The sequence below is a fragment of the Osmerus eperlanus genome, chromosome 10 (genome assembly GCF_963692335.1).
Source record: "Osmerus eperlanus chromosome 10, fOsmEpe2.1, whole genome shotgun sequence".
NCBI lineage: Eukaryota > Metazoa > Chordata > Actinopteri > Osmeriformes > Osmeridae > Osmerus > Osmerus eperlanus.
In genome coordinates, this window is record NC_085027.1 from 3,469,916 (window position 1) to 3,490,805 (window position 20,890).

The 20,890-nt window shown below is 49.9% G+C and overlaps 1 protein-coding gene across 1 annotated transcript in view; it reads right to left on the bottom strand.

Moving 5' to 3' along the window:
* The window catches only part of LOC134028285 (fibrillin-1-like), a 38,293-nt gene that overhangs the window by 15,030 nt on the left and 2,373 nt on the right, over positions 1-20,890 (bottom strand). The window contains 31 exon segments of the mRNA XM_062471757.1: positions 58-216; positions 330-452; positions 1,492-1,617; positions 1,727-1,795; positions 1,996-2,163; positions 2,319-2,441; positions 2,670-2,792; positions 3,886-4,011; positions 4,369-4,491; positions 5,086-5,208; positions 8,270-8,395; positions 9,225-9,350; positions 9,826-9,948; positions 10,373-10,498; positions 11,608-11,733; positions 12,400-12,424; positions 12,427-12,530; positions 13,491-13,616; positions 14,046-14,273; positions 15,377-15,502; positions 15,871-15,921; positions 16,043-16,180; positions 16,275-16,388; positions 16,524-16,649; positions 16,916-17,041; positions 17,202-17,255; positions 17,934-18,086; positions 18,663-18,785; positions 19,778-19,900; positions 20,008-20,133; positions 20,227-20,346. Coding sequence (XP_062327741.1) covers positions 58-216; positions 330-452; positions 1,492-1,617; positions 1,727-1,795; positions 1,996-2,163; positions 2,319-2,441; positions 2,670-2,792; positions 3,886-4,011; positions 4,369-4,491; positions 5,086-5,208; positions 8,270-8,395; positions 9,225-9,350; positions 9,826-9,948; positions 10,373-10,498; positions 11,608-11,733; positions 12,400-12,424; positions 12,427-12,530; positions 13,491-13,616; positions 14,046-14,273; positions 15,377-15,502; positions 15,871-15,921; positions 16,043-16,180; positions 16,275-16,388; positions 16,524-16,649; positions 16,916-17,041; positions 17,202-17,255; positions 17,934-18,086; positions 18,663-18,785; positions 19,778-19,900; positions 20,008-20,133; positions 20,227-20,346 — 3,753 coding nt within the window.

Here is a 20,890-nt window from a genome sequence, read left to right on the forward strand (position 1 = left end):
AACGGAAATGATGTCTGTATGTGTGTGTGTGTGTGTGTGCGTGTGACCCATACGCACTGGTGCTGGGGACAGGACACTGTTTGCAGGGTTTGTTCCATGCCCGGCCAATGTTGTAGGAACAGCAGCACATCTTCTGAGTCATGTTGAAGGTCAGCTCTCCATCGCACGTGTTGTTGTCTGAGTAGAAGTTCCTGTAACAGTAGCTCTTCCTCATATCTGTGTATGGGTGTAGGTGAACCACAGATACGGTTACAATCCCCCCAAAAAGGTCAATAACGGTTCTCAACCTGGGTCCAGATGCGGTCGGCCAATGGCGCGCGAGGACTCACCCATGCAGTTATTTCCTCCGTTGACCTGCATGTAGTCCACAGGACAGATGCAGGTGTAGTTTCCCACTGTGTTGTAGCACTGGCCTGGACCGCAGATCCCTGGACGCTCACACTCATTCACATCTACGCAGAGACAGGGGTCAGGGGTCGTGTTATTCACAGATTTCAACACACGACAAAGAAACACAGTGAAACACAAAGATCTTTCACCTTAATTCCCTCATTTCCTTCCTGCATTCCCCAATGTGCGCTAATTCATCGTTTCATTGCACTCCTTGACGTTCGCAGTATACATTCCACGTAAAAAAATAGAAAAGATAATTGAATGGAAAGCTGTTTCAGTGAGTGAGAGAGTGCGCAAAGTAGACATTTGAGGTAGGAATGCCATCAGCCCTCCAGCCCAGCAGTGAGATGTAAAGTTGACTGTAATTAATCATGTTGGATGTTAGATGCCTGGAATTTCCTGAACAGGCTTTTGTTCTCTTCTCGCAAGCGCACCCCCAATTAAAATGCTATTAGCCACATGTCCTCTCTTCTAACCTCCTCCCTCTCTCTATTCTCTCTCTTTCTCCTCCACGCCACAGCCTTCACGCCATCTCCTTCCTCCTCTTCTTTTCACCCTTCGGTCTCAGGCTACTTTTTTATCGTGGACTTTCTCTCTCCGCTCCACCCATCTCTAAGCTTTTGTATTCCTCTTCTTCCATCCTCTCTTCCTCCTCTCGTCCTTCCCTCCCTCCCCCCCCACCCCATCCTGCTCCTCCACCCCTCCCTCCCCTCTCTAGCAAGCCCACTGTTTCTGCCCCCAGGAGAAACCCCACCACATCAGAGCTGGGCGCATCTCTGGACAGAGTTAGAGAGCAGCTCTCTCCTTGGTCCGGGTGGTTCCGTTGGGACATGCGGGAAGCAGAACGTCCACACCAGGACTAGAGAACACTGTCTCCCAGACACACTCCTCTCCACGGCTGGACTCAATTTCCTTTTCCACCTAGGTCATCTATTAGCATGTGTGTATGTGTGTGTGTGTGGGGGGGGGGGGGGGGGGAGGGGGTTGTTAGTGTGTTTGCAGGGGTGTGTGCGTGTGACTGTACGGGAGCCCTGTGTGTCTCTCTGAGTGCATGTCCATGTGTGTGTGTGTGTGTGTGTGTGTGTGTGTGTGTGTTACCTTCACAGACTCTTGTGTCCGTGTTGAGCTCGAAGCCTCTGGGGCACTCACACTGGAAGCTGCCAAACGTGTTAATGCAGTTTCCTCCCTGGCACAAGCCTGGCAGCTCCAGACACTCGTTGATGTCTGCCGACGAGCACCAGAGAACAGAGAGGAAGGTTGAGGGGGAAACGTTAACAGGTTCAACATTGTAAGTATGCTCCTGATCATCAACATCATCGTCATCATGTCTGACCTTCCAGGATGACGGTGATGGGATTGGGTCTGAAGCCTTCGCCTCCGGGACACAGAGTTCTATACTCCGCTGAAAGACATGACATTACACCACCGTCAAACCGCAAAACAAACAACGCGAATCCACGCAGCTTCGCAGCCAATCAGCCTCCGAATTGAATCAAGAGTCGATTGATTCGCCTTCTCTCCCTGCAATCGGCAGACCATAAGAGTTGATTCCAAGTGATTCAGAGTGAGTAGTGTGGGCAGACTGGCTCCAGACTGACTCACTGGTGTTGACAGAGGGGCAGGATTCACACGGGGTTCCCCAGGCCTGGCCTTCAGAACAGCAGCACGATGCTTTGGACACCCCCACGCCGATCTCATTGGAACATTCCAAACTCTCTGAAGCGTCCCCTCTGGAATGGTATTCCAGGTAGCAGTTTCCAGATCGAATGTCTTGAGAATAGATACAAATAAACACACACACAAACAAACAAACAAACACACACACACGGAGACGCACACACACAAACACATACACTTATTTTTCCATACAACAATCCCTTGCATGTTTAAAGAACCTAGGCCTGGGTAAGTGTCTGTGGCCTCACCTACACAGCCGACACCTGTGGGGTTGAGCTGGAAGTCTGGGGGACAGTTACAATGGTAGCTTCCAGGGATGTTGACACAGATGCCGTTCATGCAGAAGGTCGGGTCCGCACACTCGTTTATGTCTGAGAGGGGAGGTGAGAGAGGGGAGGTGAGGGAGGGGAGGGGAGGTGAGGGGAAGAGAGAAAGAGAGAAAGAGAGTCAAGTCATTTGTAAGAGTATACCGGGAGTGTTTATGTGTGAGTGAGTGGTTTTAAGGAGTGGCTAGCTGCCCAGGGAGGAGAGAAAAGACAAGATGTGATAGTGTATGTGGAGCTAGTCATCTGGACTGAGGGAATGTGACGTTGTGTTACCTGTACAGTTGCCTCCAGTCCTGTCCAGCTCATAGCCGATGTTACATTCACATCTGAACAGTCCTGGAATGTTCTTGCACCTTCCATTGACACAGATGTCAGCAAAGGTACACTCGTCAATATCTGTGTAAGGGAGAGAGGCAGATAAAAGAGAGGGAGAAGGAGAGATTGTGAGAGAAAGAGGAAGAGAGAAAGAGATGAAGAGAGAAAGACAGAAATATAGGGAGGGAGAGAGAGATAGAAAGAGAGAAGGACAGAAAGAGAGAGAAAGCGGACGAGAGCGAGGGAGAGAGAAAGAAAGAAAGAAAAAAAGAGAGTGAGTGAGAGAGACAGAGAGAAAGAGAGAGGAGAGAGAGTGAGTGAGTGAGTGAGAGACAGAGAGAGAGAGAGAGAGAGAGAGAGAGAGAGAGAGAGAGAGAGAGAGAGAGTGAGTGAGTGAGAGTGATAGAGAAAGAAAGAAAGAGAGAGAGAACCAAGAAAGAGGGACCACAGCTGTGAGGGATTAGTAGATCATGTGACAGGGGTGGAAAATCGTCTGAAGGAGACGCAAAGTGAAGGCTGTATTCACCTCTCTGAAGTGACACTTCTGGGGCAAAATAGCTCGACCAGACAGGAGAATAACCCCCCCCACACACACACACACACACACACACACATCCATTCATACACACATACAGCACCTCACCAACCTTACTGCATACTAAATACTTTCTCTCTTACTGTTCATCACTGACACACACACACCTGCATTACACATTGCTAATGTTCAGAAAATCAAACATACCAGAATTAGGCCACCCTCACAATGTATATTTTCCTATATCAGTAGACAAATTAGTCACATGGATTTGTAATGACTGTATTAGTAGATATAAACAGATCATTGGCTTTAAAGCACACATATTTGACTGCATACCAGGGGAATAATATACAAAAATCATTCTCTTGCGTAGATGACGACACATGGCCATATTGTGGCACCATTACATTACATTTAGTCATTTAGCAGACACTCTTATCCAGAGCGACTTACAGTAAGTACAGGGACAATCCCCCTGAGGCAAGTAGGGTGAAGTTCCTTGCCCAAGGACACAACGTCATTTTGCACGGTCGGGAATCGAACCGGCAACCTTCTGATTCCTAGCCCGATTTCCTAACCGCTCAGCCACCCGACTCCCATCACGGCAGTGTGTGTGTGTGCGTGTGTGTGTATTACCCTCGCAGGCCTTGCCGTCAGGCGTGGGGATGAAGCCCATGTCACATTCACAGCGGTAGCCCCCAGGCATGTTGAGACAGTGTCCGCTCTCACACAGGTTCCCGTTCTCTGTGCACTCGTCACTATCTGCACGGGAGCAAACACACATCACAAACACATCAAAACAGGTGACACAACAGAGGTTTGGGGCAGTTGCGTGTGTGTGTGTGAGGTATGTGTGTGTGTGTGTATGTGTGCAGTGTGGGGTGTGTATGTGTGAGGTGTGTGGTGTGTATGTGTGTATGTGTATATGTGTGTGTCTGTCGTACCTGTGCAGTGTGGTCTGTGGTGTGTATGTGTGAGGTGTGTATGTGTGTCTGTCGTACCTGTGCAGTGTGGTGTGTGGTGTGTATGTGTGAGGTGTGTATGTGTGTGTCTGTCGTACCTGTGCAGTGTGGTGTGTGGTGTGTATGTGTGAGGTGTGTATGTGTGTGTCTGTCGTACCTGTGCAGTAGAAGCCGTCTCCAGAGAAGCCATCCTTGCAGATGCAGCGATAGGAGCCCATGGTGTTCATGCACTCTGCGTTGTTGCTACACATGTGGGTTCCGTTGGAGCACTCGTCCAGATCTGTCCAGACACAAGTAGAACCATCCTGACTGTCTGAACACACACACAGGGTCATACTACAGCCAGGTGGACTGTAGCTGGTTCTAACAGGGGTCCTACCTGCGTATGGTTAGACAATAGATCCCAGGTAATGGTCTTGATTGTGAGCAGTTAGACAGGTGCGTGAGTAACAGGCTGTAAACATTGGTTAATGGTCTAAACTGTGCATAGCTAGACAGGTGGATGTGTATTTGACTGTAGACATTAGGTCATGGTCTAAACTGTGTAAAGTTCGTACTATGTGGGAATGTGAAGGGTTGTACAGTAGAGGCAGTCCTATCAGTGTGTACAGTAGAGGCAGTCCTATCAGTGTGTACAGTAGAGGCAGTCCTATCTTGGTGTACAGTAGAGGCAGTCCTATATGTGTGTACAGTAGAGGCAGTCCTATCTTGGTGTACAGTAGAGGCAGTCCTATATGTGTGTACAGTAGAGGCAGTCCTATCTTGGTGTACAGTAGAAGCAGTCCTATCTTGGTGTACAGTAGAGGCAGTCCTATCTGTGTGTACAGTAGAGCCAGTCCTATCTGTGTGTACAGTAGAGGCAGTCCCACTGTACCTGTGCATTTGAGGCCGTTGCCTATCCATCCTGGAGCACAGCTGCATTTGAAGCTGCCGGCTGTGTTGGTGCAAGCGGCGTGACGGTCACAGTTATGGGCTCCGATCTCACACTCGTTGATATCTGACACAGAGAGGAAGGCAGGCAGGAACTGTGAGATGGTCAGTTCAGAGCATACTGCATCACACCAAACCAGGCCAGGCCAGAATAGGCTAGAACAGGCCAGAATAGACCAAACACATCAGACCAGGCCAAGCCAGACCAGACCAAGCCAAGCCGGGGGCCTGTCCAAATGCTGTGGCCCAGTGCTGGCTGAACGAGTTCTTAAAGGAACAGCGTCCGGGCATTTTGGACCAAACTGCAATCCAGCCACAGCCTCATAAACACAGCTGCCGATAGGCTTCATTCTGCCTTTGTTTCACGATGGCAATGGAGTCATTGAAACCTTAATAGCTGGCATGTTCGCAGTCCCAGATGTCTAGTTGGAAACTCTACGATACTGAAATATGAATTGTATAAAATCGTGCGGTTCTGGCATGCCTGGGGGACCTCTACAAACAAACAGCCTTCCTTTCATTGCAAAACCAGTATCATTTCTCACTGAGGGACAGACTCCTAGCCGATTTATTAGCTACATTTTTCCAGTGTAATCATCTAACGCATCTCCTCATATGTCTCTCCGTGCAACACGCCATGCTATCACACTAAAACCAGACACTAACAAATGAAAGCAATGAGCAATGAGGACAATTAAAATCCCCTCAAATGAAATCTTCTCGTGTCATGAAACAAGACTGCCTGCTTCCAGCTCAGGGTGAGACTCGTGAATATCCCCACAAGCTGTTTGTGTGCAACTTGCCAAGGCCGGCAGCCATGGCAGAACACACTGAACCCAGAGTCTAGAGATGGACCGTGTCAAGGTAAATTGGTCGTCATTATTAAACAACAACAAAGACACTCATTAACTTGACCAAGAAACAACCATCTGGAAAACAACGCCTGGCAGTAGACCTGGAACAGCATGTACAAGTGAGTGTGCATGTCAGAGCCCTTGTTATCAGACTTTACACACACACACACACACACACTTCTCTCTATTCTTCATCAAAGCAGCAATTCCCAACACTGTCAATTAGGGCAGACTGCAGTCTGGTTGGCTGCCACTCCGAGGAGAGGCTGGAGGCCTTTGCATGTTGCCCTCGACGATGGTGGTAATGTATAGCTAGCTGGTGAGTGTGCGGATCTCTGCATGATTACAGGAACCTCAGAGAACGATCTAGATTACAGATAATTCCTGCAGACCTTTGAAGCCACAGAGAGCAGAAAACACACACTCACATAAGAAAACACACACGCAGTGCCAAGAATGTGGAAATCCCAGCAGTAAAAACTATGAGCTGGGGTGGTTGCATGCAGGACAACTGTCACGGTCGCTGGTCTGTTAGTTGGAGACAGAGTTTGTTTGGAAGGCTAATGTTTGACAGATGAGGCACAGGAGAGAACAACTGGCCAGACAAGAATATATACTTCATACGAAGCCTTCTTTTAAACTATAGAAAACGAGTGTAAACCCTGAACTTGACCCTGACCCTAACTCCCCTTGCAACCCCTGAACACAGTTTCTTGGCTCCAGGGTTAGGGTTAGGCCTCTGCCTGAGAATTATTTACTGCAATGGACACTCCCAGAGCTTGCAAACCCCTACGCCCCACTAATGCATCTCCACCCAAACGAACACACACACACACCCACCCACACCACATACACACCTACTAACAGTGCATACTCTACAGTACTCAGCAGAGTGGAATAAATGAGAAATGATTCCCCCGGGACTGTCCTTTACAGCTGGATCAGATGTGAGTTTTAGACCAGCCCTTTCCGTAGCAGGCCCAACTCTCATGGGCTGGTCTCCAAGCAACCTGTATCAACACAGTCCTTTAGCCAGGGCCAGTCTCTCAGGACGCTCATCTACCCCTATGGCTCTGTGGACCTCCGAATGGGTATGGTCTGAGACACGGCCAGCATTGAATAGGTCTGTGGAAAAGCAACGGGTCTGTTCGTTACGAAAGAACAAGACGTTTTTGAGTTCGCCCGCCTGAGTGGAATTACTAAAGATTGATTCCATCACATTCCAAAGGCCGGAATTCCAAACCTGTGAATCAGAACAGGCTTCTCAGCAAGTCCAGTTTTCTCAAAACAAGGAAAATATTAACATATGTGCCCGATTGGAATGTGGAGTGAGTAAGTGTGTGTATGTGCGTGTGTGTGAGTGTATATGTGTATGCGTGTGTGAGTGTATGTGTGTGTGTGTGTGTGTGTGTGGTGGGGAACTCTCCAGGGTCTATCATAGTTAAGACAGATGTGTTTGTTTGCATCTGAAGGAGAACACTGTAGTCCTGACAGCATGGCACACAGTCACACAGACCCAGCTAATCAAACCCAGAGCTGAAAGACAGGGAAAAGGTGGAACACTGGCTGGAACCTTCTATTCTGACTCAGTCTTCCAAGCTCCTCAAGTTTCTGGTGACTAAGTGGGATTATCAATCAACCTACCAGATTCTGGCGGGTCTATTTAACAAGCGATCTGTCAGAGGAACAGGGAGTAACTCCTGACTGGGTGAGGGAGCCTCTGCAGATGGTGTTGCAGTGCGACTCCAAGCATCACGTCATGTTTAAATTATGCTAATGAAAGGACAACAAAGGTGCAAACAGACCTCGCAATTCGATACAAATGTCGGACGGAGGATGAAGGTGATCTCACTGTGCGCGTGTAGGTGTGTGTGCATGGGTGTGTGCGTGTGTTCTGTAGTTCCGACAAGAGCCCATCGAGCCTGCCAATCGTCAATGCAAGTGGACCCGCCCACTCTCCGCCACTCTGCATACCCCCCCTCATTTTTTCCTTTCGTTCATCCCTCTATCTCTCCCCTCCCTCCTTCCCTCCCTCCCTCTCTTAACAGCCTGACTAGCATCAGCCTCTCCCTGACTCACCATCCTCTCACTCTCACTTAGTCCTCTCCACACATTACATTATCTCTTTGTGTTCCTCTTTGTGTAAGTCTTAGGAATTCATTCAGCAGGTGGAGCCGGCAAACAAGAAACATGGTTAAACAGTCTCCCCTGAGAATTCCAGCAGATGTGTGTCTACAGTGTGTGTGTGTGTGTGTGTGTGGTTCTGTTATTCACCTGTGCAGCCGGTGGAACCCTTGCGTACTGAGTAGCCTCGGTCACAGTGGCAGATGAAGGAGCCCTTGGTGTTCTCACAGTTTCCACTCAGACAGATGTTAGGGTTCAGCTCACATTCATCCACATCTACAGGGGAGGGAGGGAGAGAGGGAGGGAGGGCATCATAAATGAAAAAACTAGAATTGTTCAAGAACATTCACACTGTGACATTTTGATCACAGTTGATGACAGCTGTATCCTTGCTGGTGGCTTTCTAAAGTTAAAAAGTTAGCCCACTTTGTCTTTAGTTCCAGGAAGGGCCTTTTAGACCTTAAAATAATAGCTACAGAGGAGTGTTTAAAATGACCAAAAAAGGACCCCAGTCCTGCACTACACGAAGTGTGTGTGTACGTGTGTGTGTGTGTGTGTGTGTGTGTGTGGGTGTGTATGTGTGTGTGTGTGTATGTGTGTGTATGTGTGTGTGTTCTTTAAAGCTCTAACGTCACTCCTGTCAGATTCCTGTTTTCATGCTCTGTAAAATACCACAGACACCGTTGTTTTGAACTGACTAGTCATGCCAAGACTTCTGTTACCCACTTTCTATTTGCACAAATTTAACCAATTAAAATTTAAAGGAGTTTTTGTGAAAGTGATTTATATATATATGTATATATATGAGAAGCTGCTACTTCTCTACCCTGTTTCTCTAAACCAGACCTCTAAATACCATACATTTTCAACCAGACAACACATCATATTTTATAAAAGTAAATTGTACCAAATGTTCACACGCACACAGACACACACACACACAGCTGAATTACAAAGTCATACAATCATCACTTTCGGGTAACATTTACATTGTTATACTCCTGTCCACATCACAATATCTGTCCTGCCCTGTTCTGTGTTGTCACAGTCAATGAGGCTCCAGAGTTCCACCGTGTTAGAAACGCTAGGGAGCCATGTTACCAACCGAGACATGTCTTCATATCCTCAGAGGACATGAAGCCATCGAAGCAGAGACACTGGTACTCTCCAGGGATGTTGGTGCACTGGCCCCCGTCACAGATATCTGGGCTGTCCTCACACTCATCGATGTCTGCGGACAGACAACAGAACAGAGAGAAAATCTACGTCATGTATGTTTTTATACGATTGCTTCCTTTTCCACTTTAAGAAACATGCAGTGAACAAGCCACACCAGGAAAAGGCCAGGGCATTCATCCTGTCTGTTCACTGGGGCGACGTGTCGCCATGGAGACACGCTCATAATCCATCCACAGTCCGTCTCTATCGGGACGTGTCCCTATTGACTTGTGTGTTGTGTCTTGGGATCGCCGTGACGATGGCATGAAGCCGTGTGTTGTGGCCCCGTGCCATGACGACGGCATGCCTGGGAGTCATGGGTTTACAGAGCAGGCCTGTGGTGCAGCCCTGAAACAGGAGTCCACAGCCCAGGCCCTTCTTCCTGTCAGGGGCCACTACGACTGTGGAGGGGATGAGAGGGGGTGGGGTGGGGTGGGGGGGGATGGGTTGGGTTGGGGTGGGGTGGGGGGTGGGTGGGTGGTACTGACCAGTGCAGCTCCTGAGGTCTGGCATCAGGGCGTAACCGTTGCGGCAGCTGCACTCGTAGCTGCCCTCGGAGTTCGTGCAGAATGTCTCACAGCCGCCATTCTGGATGGTGCACTCATCAATGTCTGGAGAGAGACACACAGATACACACACACACACAGACAGACAGATAGACACATAGACACACAGACAGACAGACAGACAGACAGACACATAGACACACAGACAGACACACACACACAGACACACAGACAGACACAGACACACAGACAGACAGACACACAGACAAACAGACCCACAGACAAACACGCAGACAGACAGACACACAGACAGACACACAGACAGACACACAGACAGACACAAAAACAGACAGACACGCAGACAGACATGGGGAGACAGACAAACAGACAAATACTCAGTGCACACACTGACTGCCTCGCTTGCATACGAGCTAAATCATTTCTTATGACCGACTAATTAGATTTATCTTCCGTTTTTTCCCAAAGCTGTTTACAATTCAGTTGTTTGTCGTTCCAGTAATTTTCTCACCCACGCACTGCTGTCTGTCCTCAGTTGATTTGTATCCTGTGTCACAAGTACACTGGTAGCGGCCAACCATGTTCACACATTGGCCGTTCCGACACAGCTTATCGCTCAGTTCGCACTCGTTGATATCTACAAAAAAATTAATAATAAATCATTAAACACTTAGACACTCACGCACCCACACAAACACGCATGCATACCAGCAGTTCATCTGAACAGCTGGGGAAGACACTGACGATATTTAACACCAGTAAATCATTCATTTGAATTAACTCCCAGAACACTCCCTCCCTTTTTTAATTCAGCTATTAAAAGATAAATAGCTAGAATGGTTCAGTGATATGGATGATGTCATCCACTCAAATATTCACACAAACATACTTCAGTCAGAGCAGTGAAATGCAGAGACATAATAATAAGGTCTTTATGGTCTGAGCATGGGAGCAGGAGAGCTGGAGGAGAAGTTCTGGGCTCTTCTCATGTCTTTAAGATGATGTAGCCCAGCTGGACTGTGTTCCCAGACTCCCCCCCCCCCCTTTCACTCTCTCTCCTTTTCTCTCTCTCCTTCTCCTTCACATACACATCATCCACTTTTGCACTCTAAAATACCTATCAGCCCATCTATCAAGAGGATCCATTATTGTACACAGCCTTCCCATTTAGACCTCCATCTGCATTCACCTACACACCCATCCACACACTCACACACACTCACACACAGGCTCACACACACACGCGCTCTCACACACGCGCGCACACTCACACAAACACACACGATCACACACTCCACACACATACACACAAAACTCACTCACACACCACTTAAACTTACATGCACACACACACACATTCAAGCACGCTCACATACACACACTCACACACATCCAAAGACGCACACACACACACACACTACACGCCACACACACACATAAACTCTCAGACACAGGCCGTCATCTAGCCCACACACAGTGACAGAGACAAATATGGGGAGAGAGTGCAACCCAACCTCCCCTTTCAGAGGGCTGACCAGACCAGGGCCCTGTGACCATCACAGACTGCATGCAATCCTTCTCCCTTTTCTCTAATCCTCCCTTTTCTGTAGACAGACAGATGTGGGCTGGAGGCCACGCTTTCTTTTATCCATTACAGATCAGGGGTGTGATGAGGGGAGGTAGGAGGGACGAATCATGAGGCACAGCGGACACGTGACACCTCCTCGATGATGACTCATCGCTCACCTAGACAGGCCGATCCGTCCGGGGCGATCTCGTGCCCGTCGGGACACACGCACTGGAAGCTGCCCTCGTTGTTGACGCACTCCCCGCCGCGGCACAGCAGGGGGTTCCTCTCACACTCGTCAATGTCTGACAGAGAAACACACACACACACAACCAGAGCACATCTATCGAATCAACCAGACTCCTAGTAATCAATCTTGATTTGTGGGGTAAATAAGTTCAAATTCACCCAAGAATGTACTTGAAAACACAGAAATGGAGAAATAAACGGAAAAAAACTGTTCCCCAGATGGCAAAACTAAAAGAGCAGTAATTGCATGTTGAAGTCATAAAAGCAGGGCGGCTGGATGGTTGTGTTCTGAGTGAGCGAAATCAAGTATTCAATAAACTGCAATTATGTTCAAGACTTGTTGGAGTGTCTAGCACCCCTCTCCCCCCTCGCCACCCCCCAGGACCTCATCTGATGCCTCGGAGCCCCAGAAGGAGCCATAGCTGGCTCTCATAACTGGGGGGGGACTGAGACTTCATGGCAGGCCTCCCCTACACTTAGCCTCCTCTTTATACGCTGGCAGAGCCCTCCACTCTTACACGCAGCCTTTAACAGTGTGTGAGAGAGAAAGTTATTACTCAGATTGAGTTACCCTTCAATGTTTTTATACCCAAAATATGTTTTCAGCTGTGCTGTTTTCCATGCTATAAGGTATTGGGAGGGCACGGCATTCTGCTGTGAACAGTGTGTGTGTGTGTGTTTCTGTGTGTGTGCGCTTTCTCCTGTTTGAGTTCTAAACTCACCCATGCAGTTCTTCATCATCATGAAAAGCCACTCTCATATCCCTGGAAACACTCGCACTCGAAGTCTCCAGCCGTGTTGACGCATGTGCCCTGCCCGCACAGGTCCGGCGAAATCCGGCACTCGTCGATATCTACGAAGGGGAGGGGGGGGGGGGGGAGGGGGGAGGAGGCAACATAGCAGTCTCAACACACCGGCGCACATGTTTCTGTTCATTTTTCACATTCAAAACCCTAAGCTAGCAGTTCTTAGCTTCAATGTAACCATGGAGTTTCTGATAAGCTTTACCACAAGTGTAATTCAGTTCAGCAGACTACGGGGACTTGTTCCAGGCAACATGAAGCTGCCAGACTCAGATTAGTCTGAACGAGTTGAACGCAGGCAGCAGCTTTACACCACTTTACAGTAAGTGGCGCTGGCGCAGTTGCTGTTGAAAGAAGGATTGATAGGGAACAGCTAGCCTTACACAGATAGGGAACAGCTAGCCTTACACAGATAGGGAACAGCTAGCCTTACACAGATAGGGAACAGCTAGCCTTACACAGATAGGGAACAGCTAGCCTTACACAGATAGGGAACAGCTAGCCTTACACAGACAGTGTGTTAGCATTGTTCACTTGACCCAGGTTGGTACCACAGAATAGGATAAAGCTGTTGAAGTTTCAGATTATATCTAATAAACAGAGCCAAGTCACCATGACCAGCTTTGTAGCTCACTCTAGAGGGGTGGGGGTGCAGGGTGGGGGCGAAGGGTAGGGGGGCGGGGTAGGGGGGCAGGGTAGGGGCGCAGGTCAGGGGGGCAGGGTAGGGGGGCAGGGTAGGGGGGCAGGGTTGCACCGCGCCCATGTACAGTGAATGCTGCAGTGCATTTGCTAACATTACAGTACAGTACTGCCTGCATGTATTCTGCAGACTGTTCCTTGGTACTAACTGAAATACAGTCAAAACAATGCTATTCTGGTTAACCTTCTGTACTTACCATATGCACAATACAGTGCATGTTATGTACTGTATGTCACCTTGGCAAAAATAGTCTGTTAAACGATTCAGAGAACATTTATCAGCCATGACAAGTTCCTGGCTGTGGACTCACCAGTGCAGTTCCTTTCGTCTGAGTCCAGTGAGAAGCCGTTGTCACAGCGACAGCGGAAGCTTCCGATGGTGTTCCTACACCTGCCGTTGGTGCACAGGCTGTGGATCATCTTACACTCGTTTATATCTGGGAGAGGGGGGGGGGGCAGGGAGAGAGCACGGAGAGGGGGGGGGCAGGGAGAGAGCAGGGAGCGAGCAGAGCTACGTTAGACCATCACGCATCCAGGACATGATTCCATTTTCTTTACAGTACACCTTGGAAGGGACAAGGTTGATTGCTGAAATGGAACCAGGTTAAGGCCATGGGTTTCATTACACATGTCACCCACTTTTTGAAAATTGTAAATCTGTCCCCCACACTTTTAATGAACGAAAAAATGTATAATGTTAATAAACGGAAAAATTAATCTATTTAACGGCCACATCCTCGGTTGTTATAAAAAGCAATCCCAGCCACATTTGAAAACAAACCTACACCCCTGAACCAGCTCACAGTCAACAAGTACAGACCGTACTTCCATACAAAACCCCTCCCAGCTTTCCCTGCGGTAGCCACCTTTGAGGAAGGGCCGGCCGTTGATGAAGTCTCCCCTGTGGGAGAAGCCGGGGCCACGGGGGCATAGCAGGGCGTACTCAGGACTACCCTTCTCCGGACACTCGTCACACTCGGGGCCCCAGGCCACGCCCACGGAGCAGCAGCAGGCGTCCACGCGGTGCCTGCCGGAGATGGGCGCTCCGCAGCGCTCGTCCTCGTGCTTCAGGTAGCACTGCTCCGTGCGCAGGTCTGGCAGAGGGGACAAACACACGGTCACACACACAGGTGTGCAGGTCTGGCAGAGGGGACAAACACACGGTCACACACACAGGTGTGCAGGTCTGGGAGAGGGGACAAACACACGGTCACACACACAGGTGTGCAGGTCTGGTAGAGGGGACAAACACACGGTCACACACACAGGTGCGCAGGTCTGGTAGAGGGGACAAACACACGGTCACACACACAGGTGTGCAGGTCTGGCAGAGGGGACAAACACACGGTCACACACACAGGTGTGCAGGTCTGGTAGAGGGGACAAACACACGGTCACACACACAGGTGTGCAGGTCTGGCAGAGGGGACAAACACACGGTCACACACACAGGTGCGCAGGTCTGGGAGAGGGGACAAACACACGGTCACACACACAGGTGTGCAGGTCTGGCAGAGGGGACAGACACACGGTCACACACACAGGTGTGCAGGTCTGGTAGAGGGGACAAACACACGGTCACACACACAGGTGCGCAGGTCTGGGAGAGGGGACAAACACACGGTCACACACACAGGTGTGCAGGTCTGGTAGAGGGGACAAACACACGGTCACACACACAGGTGTGCAGGTCTGGTAGAGGGGACAAACACACGGTCACACACACAGGTGTGCAGGTCTGGCAGAGGGGACAAACACACGGTCACACACACAGGTGTGCAGGTCTGGTAGAGGGGACAAACACACGGTCACACACACAGGTGTGCAGGTCTGGCAGAGGGGACAGACACACGGTCACACACACAGGTGTGCAGGTCTGGTAGAGGGGACAGACACACGGTCACACACACACACACACACTGAGGTGTGCAGGTCTGACAGAGGGGACAGACACACGGTCACACACACACACACACACTGAGGTGTGCAGGACCCTCGGACGAAGGTGCTAAATGAGTGAAATGTAAATGTAACATGCGGGTTGCGTAAACTGGCTGTGTTGCAGTCCCAGGGCACTGCTTTGAGAGCTCGCAGAATTGACGTACTGCGCAAATACACACACACACACACATACACACACACACAAACACACATACACACGCGCGTGCATGCACATACACACAGACGGAGGACCCACCGATGCATGTTCTGCCACTGGCATCGACCGTCATCCCTGAGGGACACTGGCAGATGAAGGAGCCAATGGTGTTGACACACTTCCCATTGATGCACACCCCCGGGAAGACTTCACACTCGTTCACATCTGCGGGCGGAGAGAGAGAGAGAGAGAGAGAGAGAGAGAGAGAGAGAGAGAGAGAGAGTGGGAGAGAGAGAGAGAGAGTGGGAGAGAGAGAGAGAGAGAGAGAGAGAGAGAGAGAGAGAGAGAGAGAGAGAGAGAGAGAGAGAGAGAGAGAGAGAGGTAGAGAGAGAGAGAGGTAGAGAGAGGTAGAGAGAGGTAGAGATGGGTAAAGAGAGGTAGAGAGGTAGAGAGAGGTAGAGAGGTAGAGAGAGAGAGACGACAGGACAATCTAAAGCTCACTGACACCCTCTGAGCACATGTAACGCAGCCATGGAGACCAGACTGAAATCACGAGAGATCATCTATCCTGCATCCTCTTGTGACAGCTTTACCTTCACAGATGTTGCCTTTGACTCGGGCTAACCCCTTGGAACAGAAGGAATCTGAAACAGGAAGAGAACACGCCTCGTCAGGACCAGCTCCACGTGTGTAGTTTGTTGCAGTTGGGTAAGACTAGCGTACGGCATGTGTTGCTACGGCAGCTGCCGGCCGTGCCCGCCTCACCCGGTTCACACTTGGAGCAGGGGCTTCCCCAGGCCGCGCCCATGGTGGCACAGCAGTGGGACTTCAGCGTGGCTCCGTTGATGTTCACCTCGCAGGCGTTGTCCACCAGCTTCAGCCAGCAGGTGCCCTTGCTGGTCTCTGTGAGGAGGAAGGGAGAGGGGTCAGTCCCCGAGGCCCAGGACCAGGCAGGGAGGTTGAAGCGTGGAGACTCGTCACGCCTGTTCAGACTCACCCACACACTGCATGCCGTCCAGGGTGCTGCCTGCAGAACACAGGCAGACGAAAGACCCAGGGCTGTTCTTGCACTCTGCGTTCACACACGGGTTCGACTGGCACTCGTCAATATCTGGGTCGGGAAGTAAGAGAACCGGCTTCAACGACAGGCTTCATACTCTGACTGAGGATGGGCCTCAGCCTTCGATCTGTCTGGCAGGGGTGGGATGATGATGTGAGGGTGGCATGGCGAGGGGGAGGGGCTGACCTTCGCAGACGTCGGTCTCGGCGTGGAAGACGTAGCCGGTGGGACAGTGGCAGGTAAAGCTACCAGGTGTGTTTCGGCACAGGCCGTTGTCACAGAGGTAGCGGTTTACGGCGCACTCGTCGATGTCTGAGGAAGGGACAAAAGAACGAGGGCCTGAGCTCAGACTGACACATATGACACAAATCATTTACATTTTACATTTTAACATTTCAATCTTACCAAGTATATTTGTCTACTTTTCTAGTCAAACTCTCGCCATTACACTTCAAATCTTGTCTTGATGGTTTTGTTTACTTATTTTTGAAGTGGAATCTTTTCCAGCACAGACTTTGGATCCGAGCCTATGACATGACTGTAACAGGGAGCAGATGAGGACAATCTAGGCTACTTACCGTAGCAGTTTTTGCCTGTGGTGTCGACCTCAAAGCCCATGTTGCAGTTGCATTTGTATGTCCTCAGCATGTTCTCACAGACACCGTTCTGGCAGATGTCAGGGTTCAGCGCACATTCGTTGATGTCTGACCGGACAGGACAGGAAAGCGTCTCACACACAGACTGACAAGGAAACGCATTTCCAGAATTCTTGACATGAATGATTTGCGTGAATGTAATTTCGATGTCTTCGGAAACATCGGGATTGTGGCCAACACACATGGTTACACACAGATAAATGTATACCTCTGCCATCGCTGGTCGTGCCAGGGCCATTAGCACACAGAGCGAGGTACTCAGCTGTGGGGAAAATGCACACACACACACACACACACACATCCTAAATGAAATAACAGTGTATGAGAAAATGTCACATTAGCCAAAATGTAAAAATCTCGAAGCAAGACATTTAATACCATGTTATTATCCATTTCCATGCTTCTCATTTAGTCGGGATGTATATAAAATGGTCTCCTTAATGTGGTGGAACTTTTGGCTTCTCTTGATAGAGACACTTTAATTGGCAGCACTAATGAGAAATGACTGGTTTAGGAGAGGGCTGGCTTTGGTGTGACTAGAAGCTTTTCCTGAACAGCTTCATCTCGGTGATGACTTAATCTCCTCTCCAGATTGAATTGTTTTCAAGTGTGGGGTAATGACCAAATCAGACCTCTGACTCCAGCCTTCAGGCCAACAGCGATGCTCCAGGAGGGACATCAGGCTCTCGTGTTTGTGTTTCAGGAGCCTCACTTGGTGGTTCTGGCTGAGGAAGGGGGTAGTGGGGGGGGGGGGGGGGTCTGAGGGGTATGTGGTGAGCGTTGGGGGGGTGAGGGGGTGTGAAGGGGTTGTGTTGGGGTGTGTGAGGGGTGTGTGGTGAGCATTGGGGGGGTGAGGGGGTCTGAGGGGGTTGTGTTGGGGTGTGTTGGGTTGTGAGGGGGTGTGGTGGGTGTTGGAGGGGTCAGAGGGGACGGTGCTTACCGGAACTCTGAGGCGGGCAGGGTTGGCAGGGCTCCCCGAAGGCGTACTCAACGCTGGCACAACAGCACTCTGATTTGGTCACAGCACCGAAGAACGGCTTCACACACTGCCCTCGTTTGTACCCACCATAACACGTGCTGCGCATATGTGTGTCTGCATGAGATGGAGAGAGAGACAGAGAGAGAGATGAGAGAGAGAGAGAGAGAGAGAGAGAGAGAGAGAGAGAGAGAGAGAGAGAGAGAGAGAGAGAGAGAGAGAGAGAGACAGAGAGAGAGAGAGAGAGAGAGAGAGAGAGAGGAGAGAGAGAGAGAGAGGGGCTGTCACTCTCTCCTCCATCCCTCAAACAAACAACAACGCCGGAGGAAAACAAATAGTTCTCTCCACATGCTAGCAGTCAAAGCATTCTCCTGCTCTGATATCACCCTGAACAAATCTTCCCGGACACAAGCAGAGGAATAACATTTCAACACTTCTTGCAGCAAGACATATCATGGGGAATAAAATAACAGAATGAAAAATGTGGGCCACGAAGAAAGATTGTCTTCTACTGCCAGAATGGGGGACCAAGGTAGGAAAACATTGTTCTAAGGTTTCTCACCTGTGTGTGAATATTGACACAGAGAGCTTCAGGATATGTCTACTAACCAACTGTGACAGGACAGAACCACAGTTTGCGTACAGAGCTTCAATCCTAACGTATAATGCTCAGGTCAGAGGTCAGAGACTCACCCACGCAGACGCGCCCATCGAGACCCACGGCCAGCCCCGGCATGCACTCGCACCTGAAGGAGCCCTCGGTGTTGACACAGTGGCCGTTCATGCACATCCCCTGGGTCTCGCACTCGTCGATGTCTACCAGCACGAGGAGACAAGGCCAGAGGCAGGAGGACACGGGTTAGGGACGGCTCTACTCGAGGTGACACTTTCAACGTGCACTTCTTACATTTCACACACCAAGACACTTTCGACATTGCAAAATATCTCCCTCACTAGTAAAGTCAAGTATTTCAGGTAGCGTGATGTGCAAGTGAGAAATGTTGCGTGAAGGATTCAATGAGAGCTTCAGAGGGGTTTCTTGTAGGCTTTGGCAAAACATGTTCATCTAGAAATTAACCTACATGAGTATCTCCATTGTTTTGCGTACTCAACCCTTGTCTCCCTGTCTAAGATCACATCGGGCTGGTTGCACCGTCTTCTAATGTAAGCGCTAGTCAAGTATCCTAACAATGATCCTAATGAAGGGTAAACAGAGCTACAGCTCTGTGTGTGTTATGTCTGGAGGCGCTGGAGGATGGAGAGAGAGGGAGGGAGGGAGAGCAGCAATGGGCCTCAGCAGACTACACACTTCATTAATGAGCACATACAACTGTAACCTCCGTCCATTCAACAACCTCCTGTTTATTTATCTAAACGTTATTCATCCAGATTTGGTTTCTCTGTGAGATCGAATCTCTGGAAGCTGGGCCATGGAACCAGGGGGACTGTATTCCAGGCCCCCTCCCAGAGAAGAACAGGCCAGCGGGCAATACCGCATGGGGCCTGGCTTTCAAGTTTGTTTTAATGTGCTTCCTAGACGTTGAAATTCCCATCTATCGAAAGATTGCCAGATGCAATGCAGTTTCCCTCCAGCAAGGTCATTCTCATCCTTAACTAACTGATTTTTCCAGAACAATTTTGGGGGATTTTTTTTTGTGCGTGAGAAGAGCCGAGGAGGACTAGCACGATCCGAAAACCTGCAGCTGCAGTTGTCCAAAGACGTTCGAGGCAATGAGCCCATACTAACTGGATGTGGCTGGCTTTAGCAGCAAGGTCGCTCTTGATTGGCCGTGAGGCAGGAAACATACCTACACAGAAGCGTCCGGTTGGGTCGAGCAGATATCCAGGTTTACATATGCACTTGAAGCTGCCCTCCTCATTAATACACATGCCATTCAAACACATGTTCCGGATCAGGCACTCGTCTTGGTCTGGGAAGGAAGAGGGTCTTCATGAGTCATGCTGTTCCATATTCTGTTGAACATATCACGTACCACACGTATCACATGTGTGACCTGTGGAGAAATGCCGGACAGACCTTGGCAGTTCTTCCCGTCGGTGGAGATCTCAAAGCCGGCGTTGCAGACACAGTGGAAGCTGCCGTCAGTGTTCACACAGCGGCCGTTGTTACAGATACGTCCGTTAGCGACGCATTCATCCAGATCTGAACACAGGAGTGACGTGTGAGAGAGTGTGTGTGTGTGTGTGTGGGTGCATGTGTGTGTGTGTGTGTGAGGAGGGGAGGGGGGGGGGTCACCTCTGCACTCCGTTCTGGTGGCGGTGGACTGGAAACCAGCAGGGCACTGGCAGAAGTAGGAGCCGGCCGTGTTCACACAGCTCCCGTGAACACACGGGGTCCGCTCACACTCATCGTCATCTGGGGAACCATGACAACACGTCCAGTCACCATGACAACACGTCCAGTCACCAAGACAACACGTCCAGTCACCAAGACAACGCGTCCAGTCACCAAGACAACGCGTCCAGTCACCAAGACAACGCGTCCATTCTCTCTCTAACCTCTCTGTCATCTTGTCTGTCCTTCCACCCATCCACCCATCCATCCAACCTTCAACCCATCCATCCAACCTTCAACCCATCCATCCAACCTTCAACCCATCCATCCACCCATCCATCCAACCTTCAACCCATCCATCCACCCATCCATCCAACCTTCAACCCATCCATCCAATCTTCAACCCATCCATCCACCCATCCATCCAACCTTCAACCCATCCATCCACCCATCCATCCAGTCTTCAACCCATCCATCCACCCATCCATCCATCCTTCAACCCATCCATCCATCCTTCAACCCATCCATCCATCCTTCAACCCATCCATCGATTCTTTTGTTCCTTTTGAACAACTAGGAATAAATCCTGATTATAAATCAGAGGTAGGACATTAGGGAAAAGTCC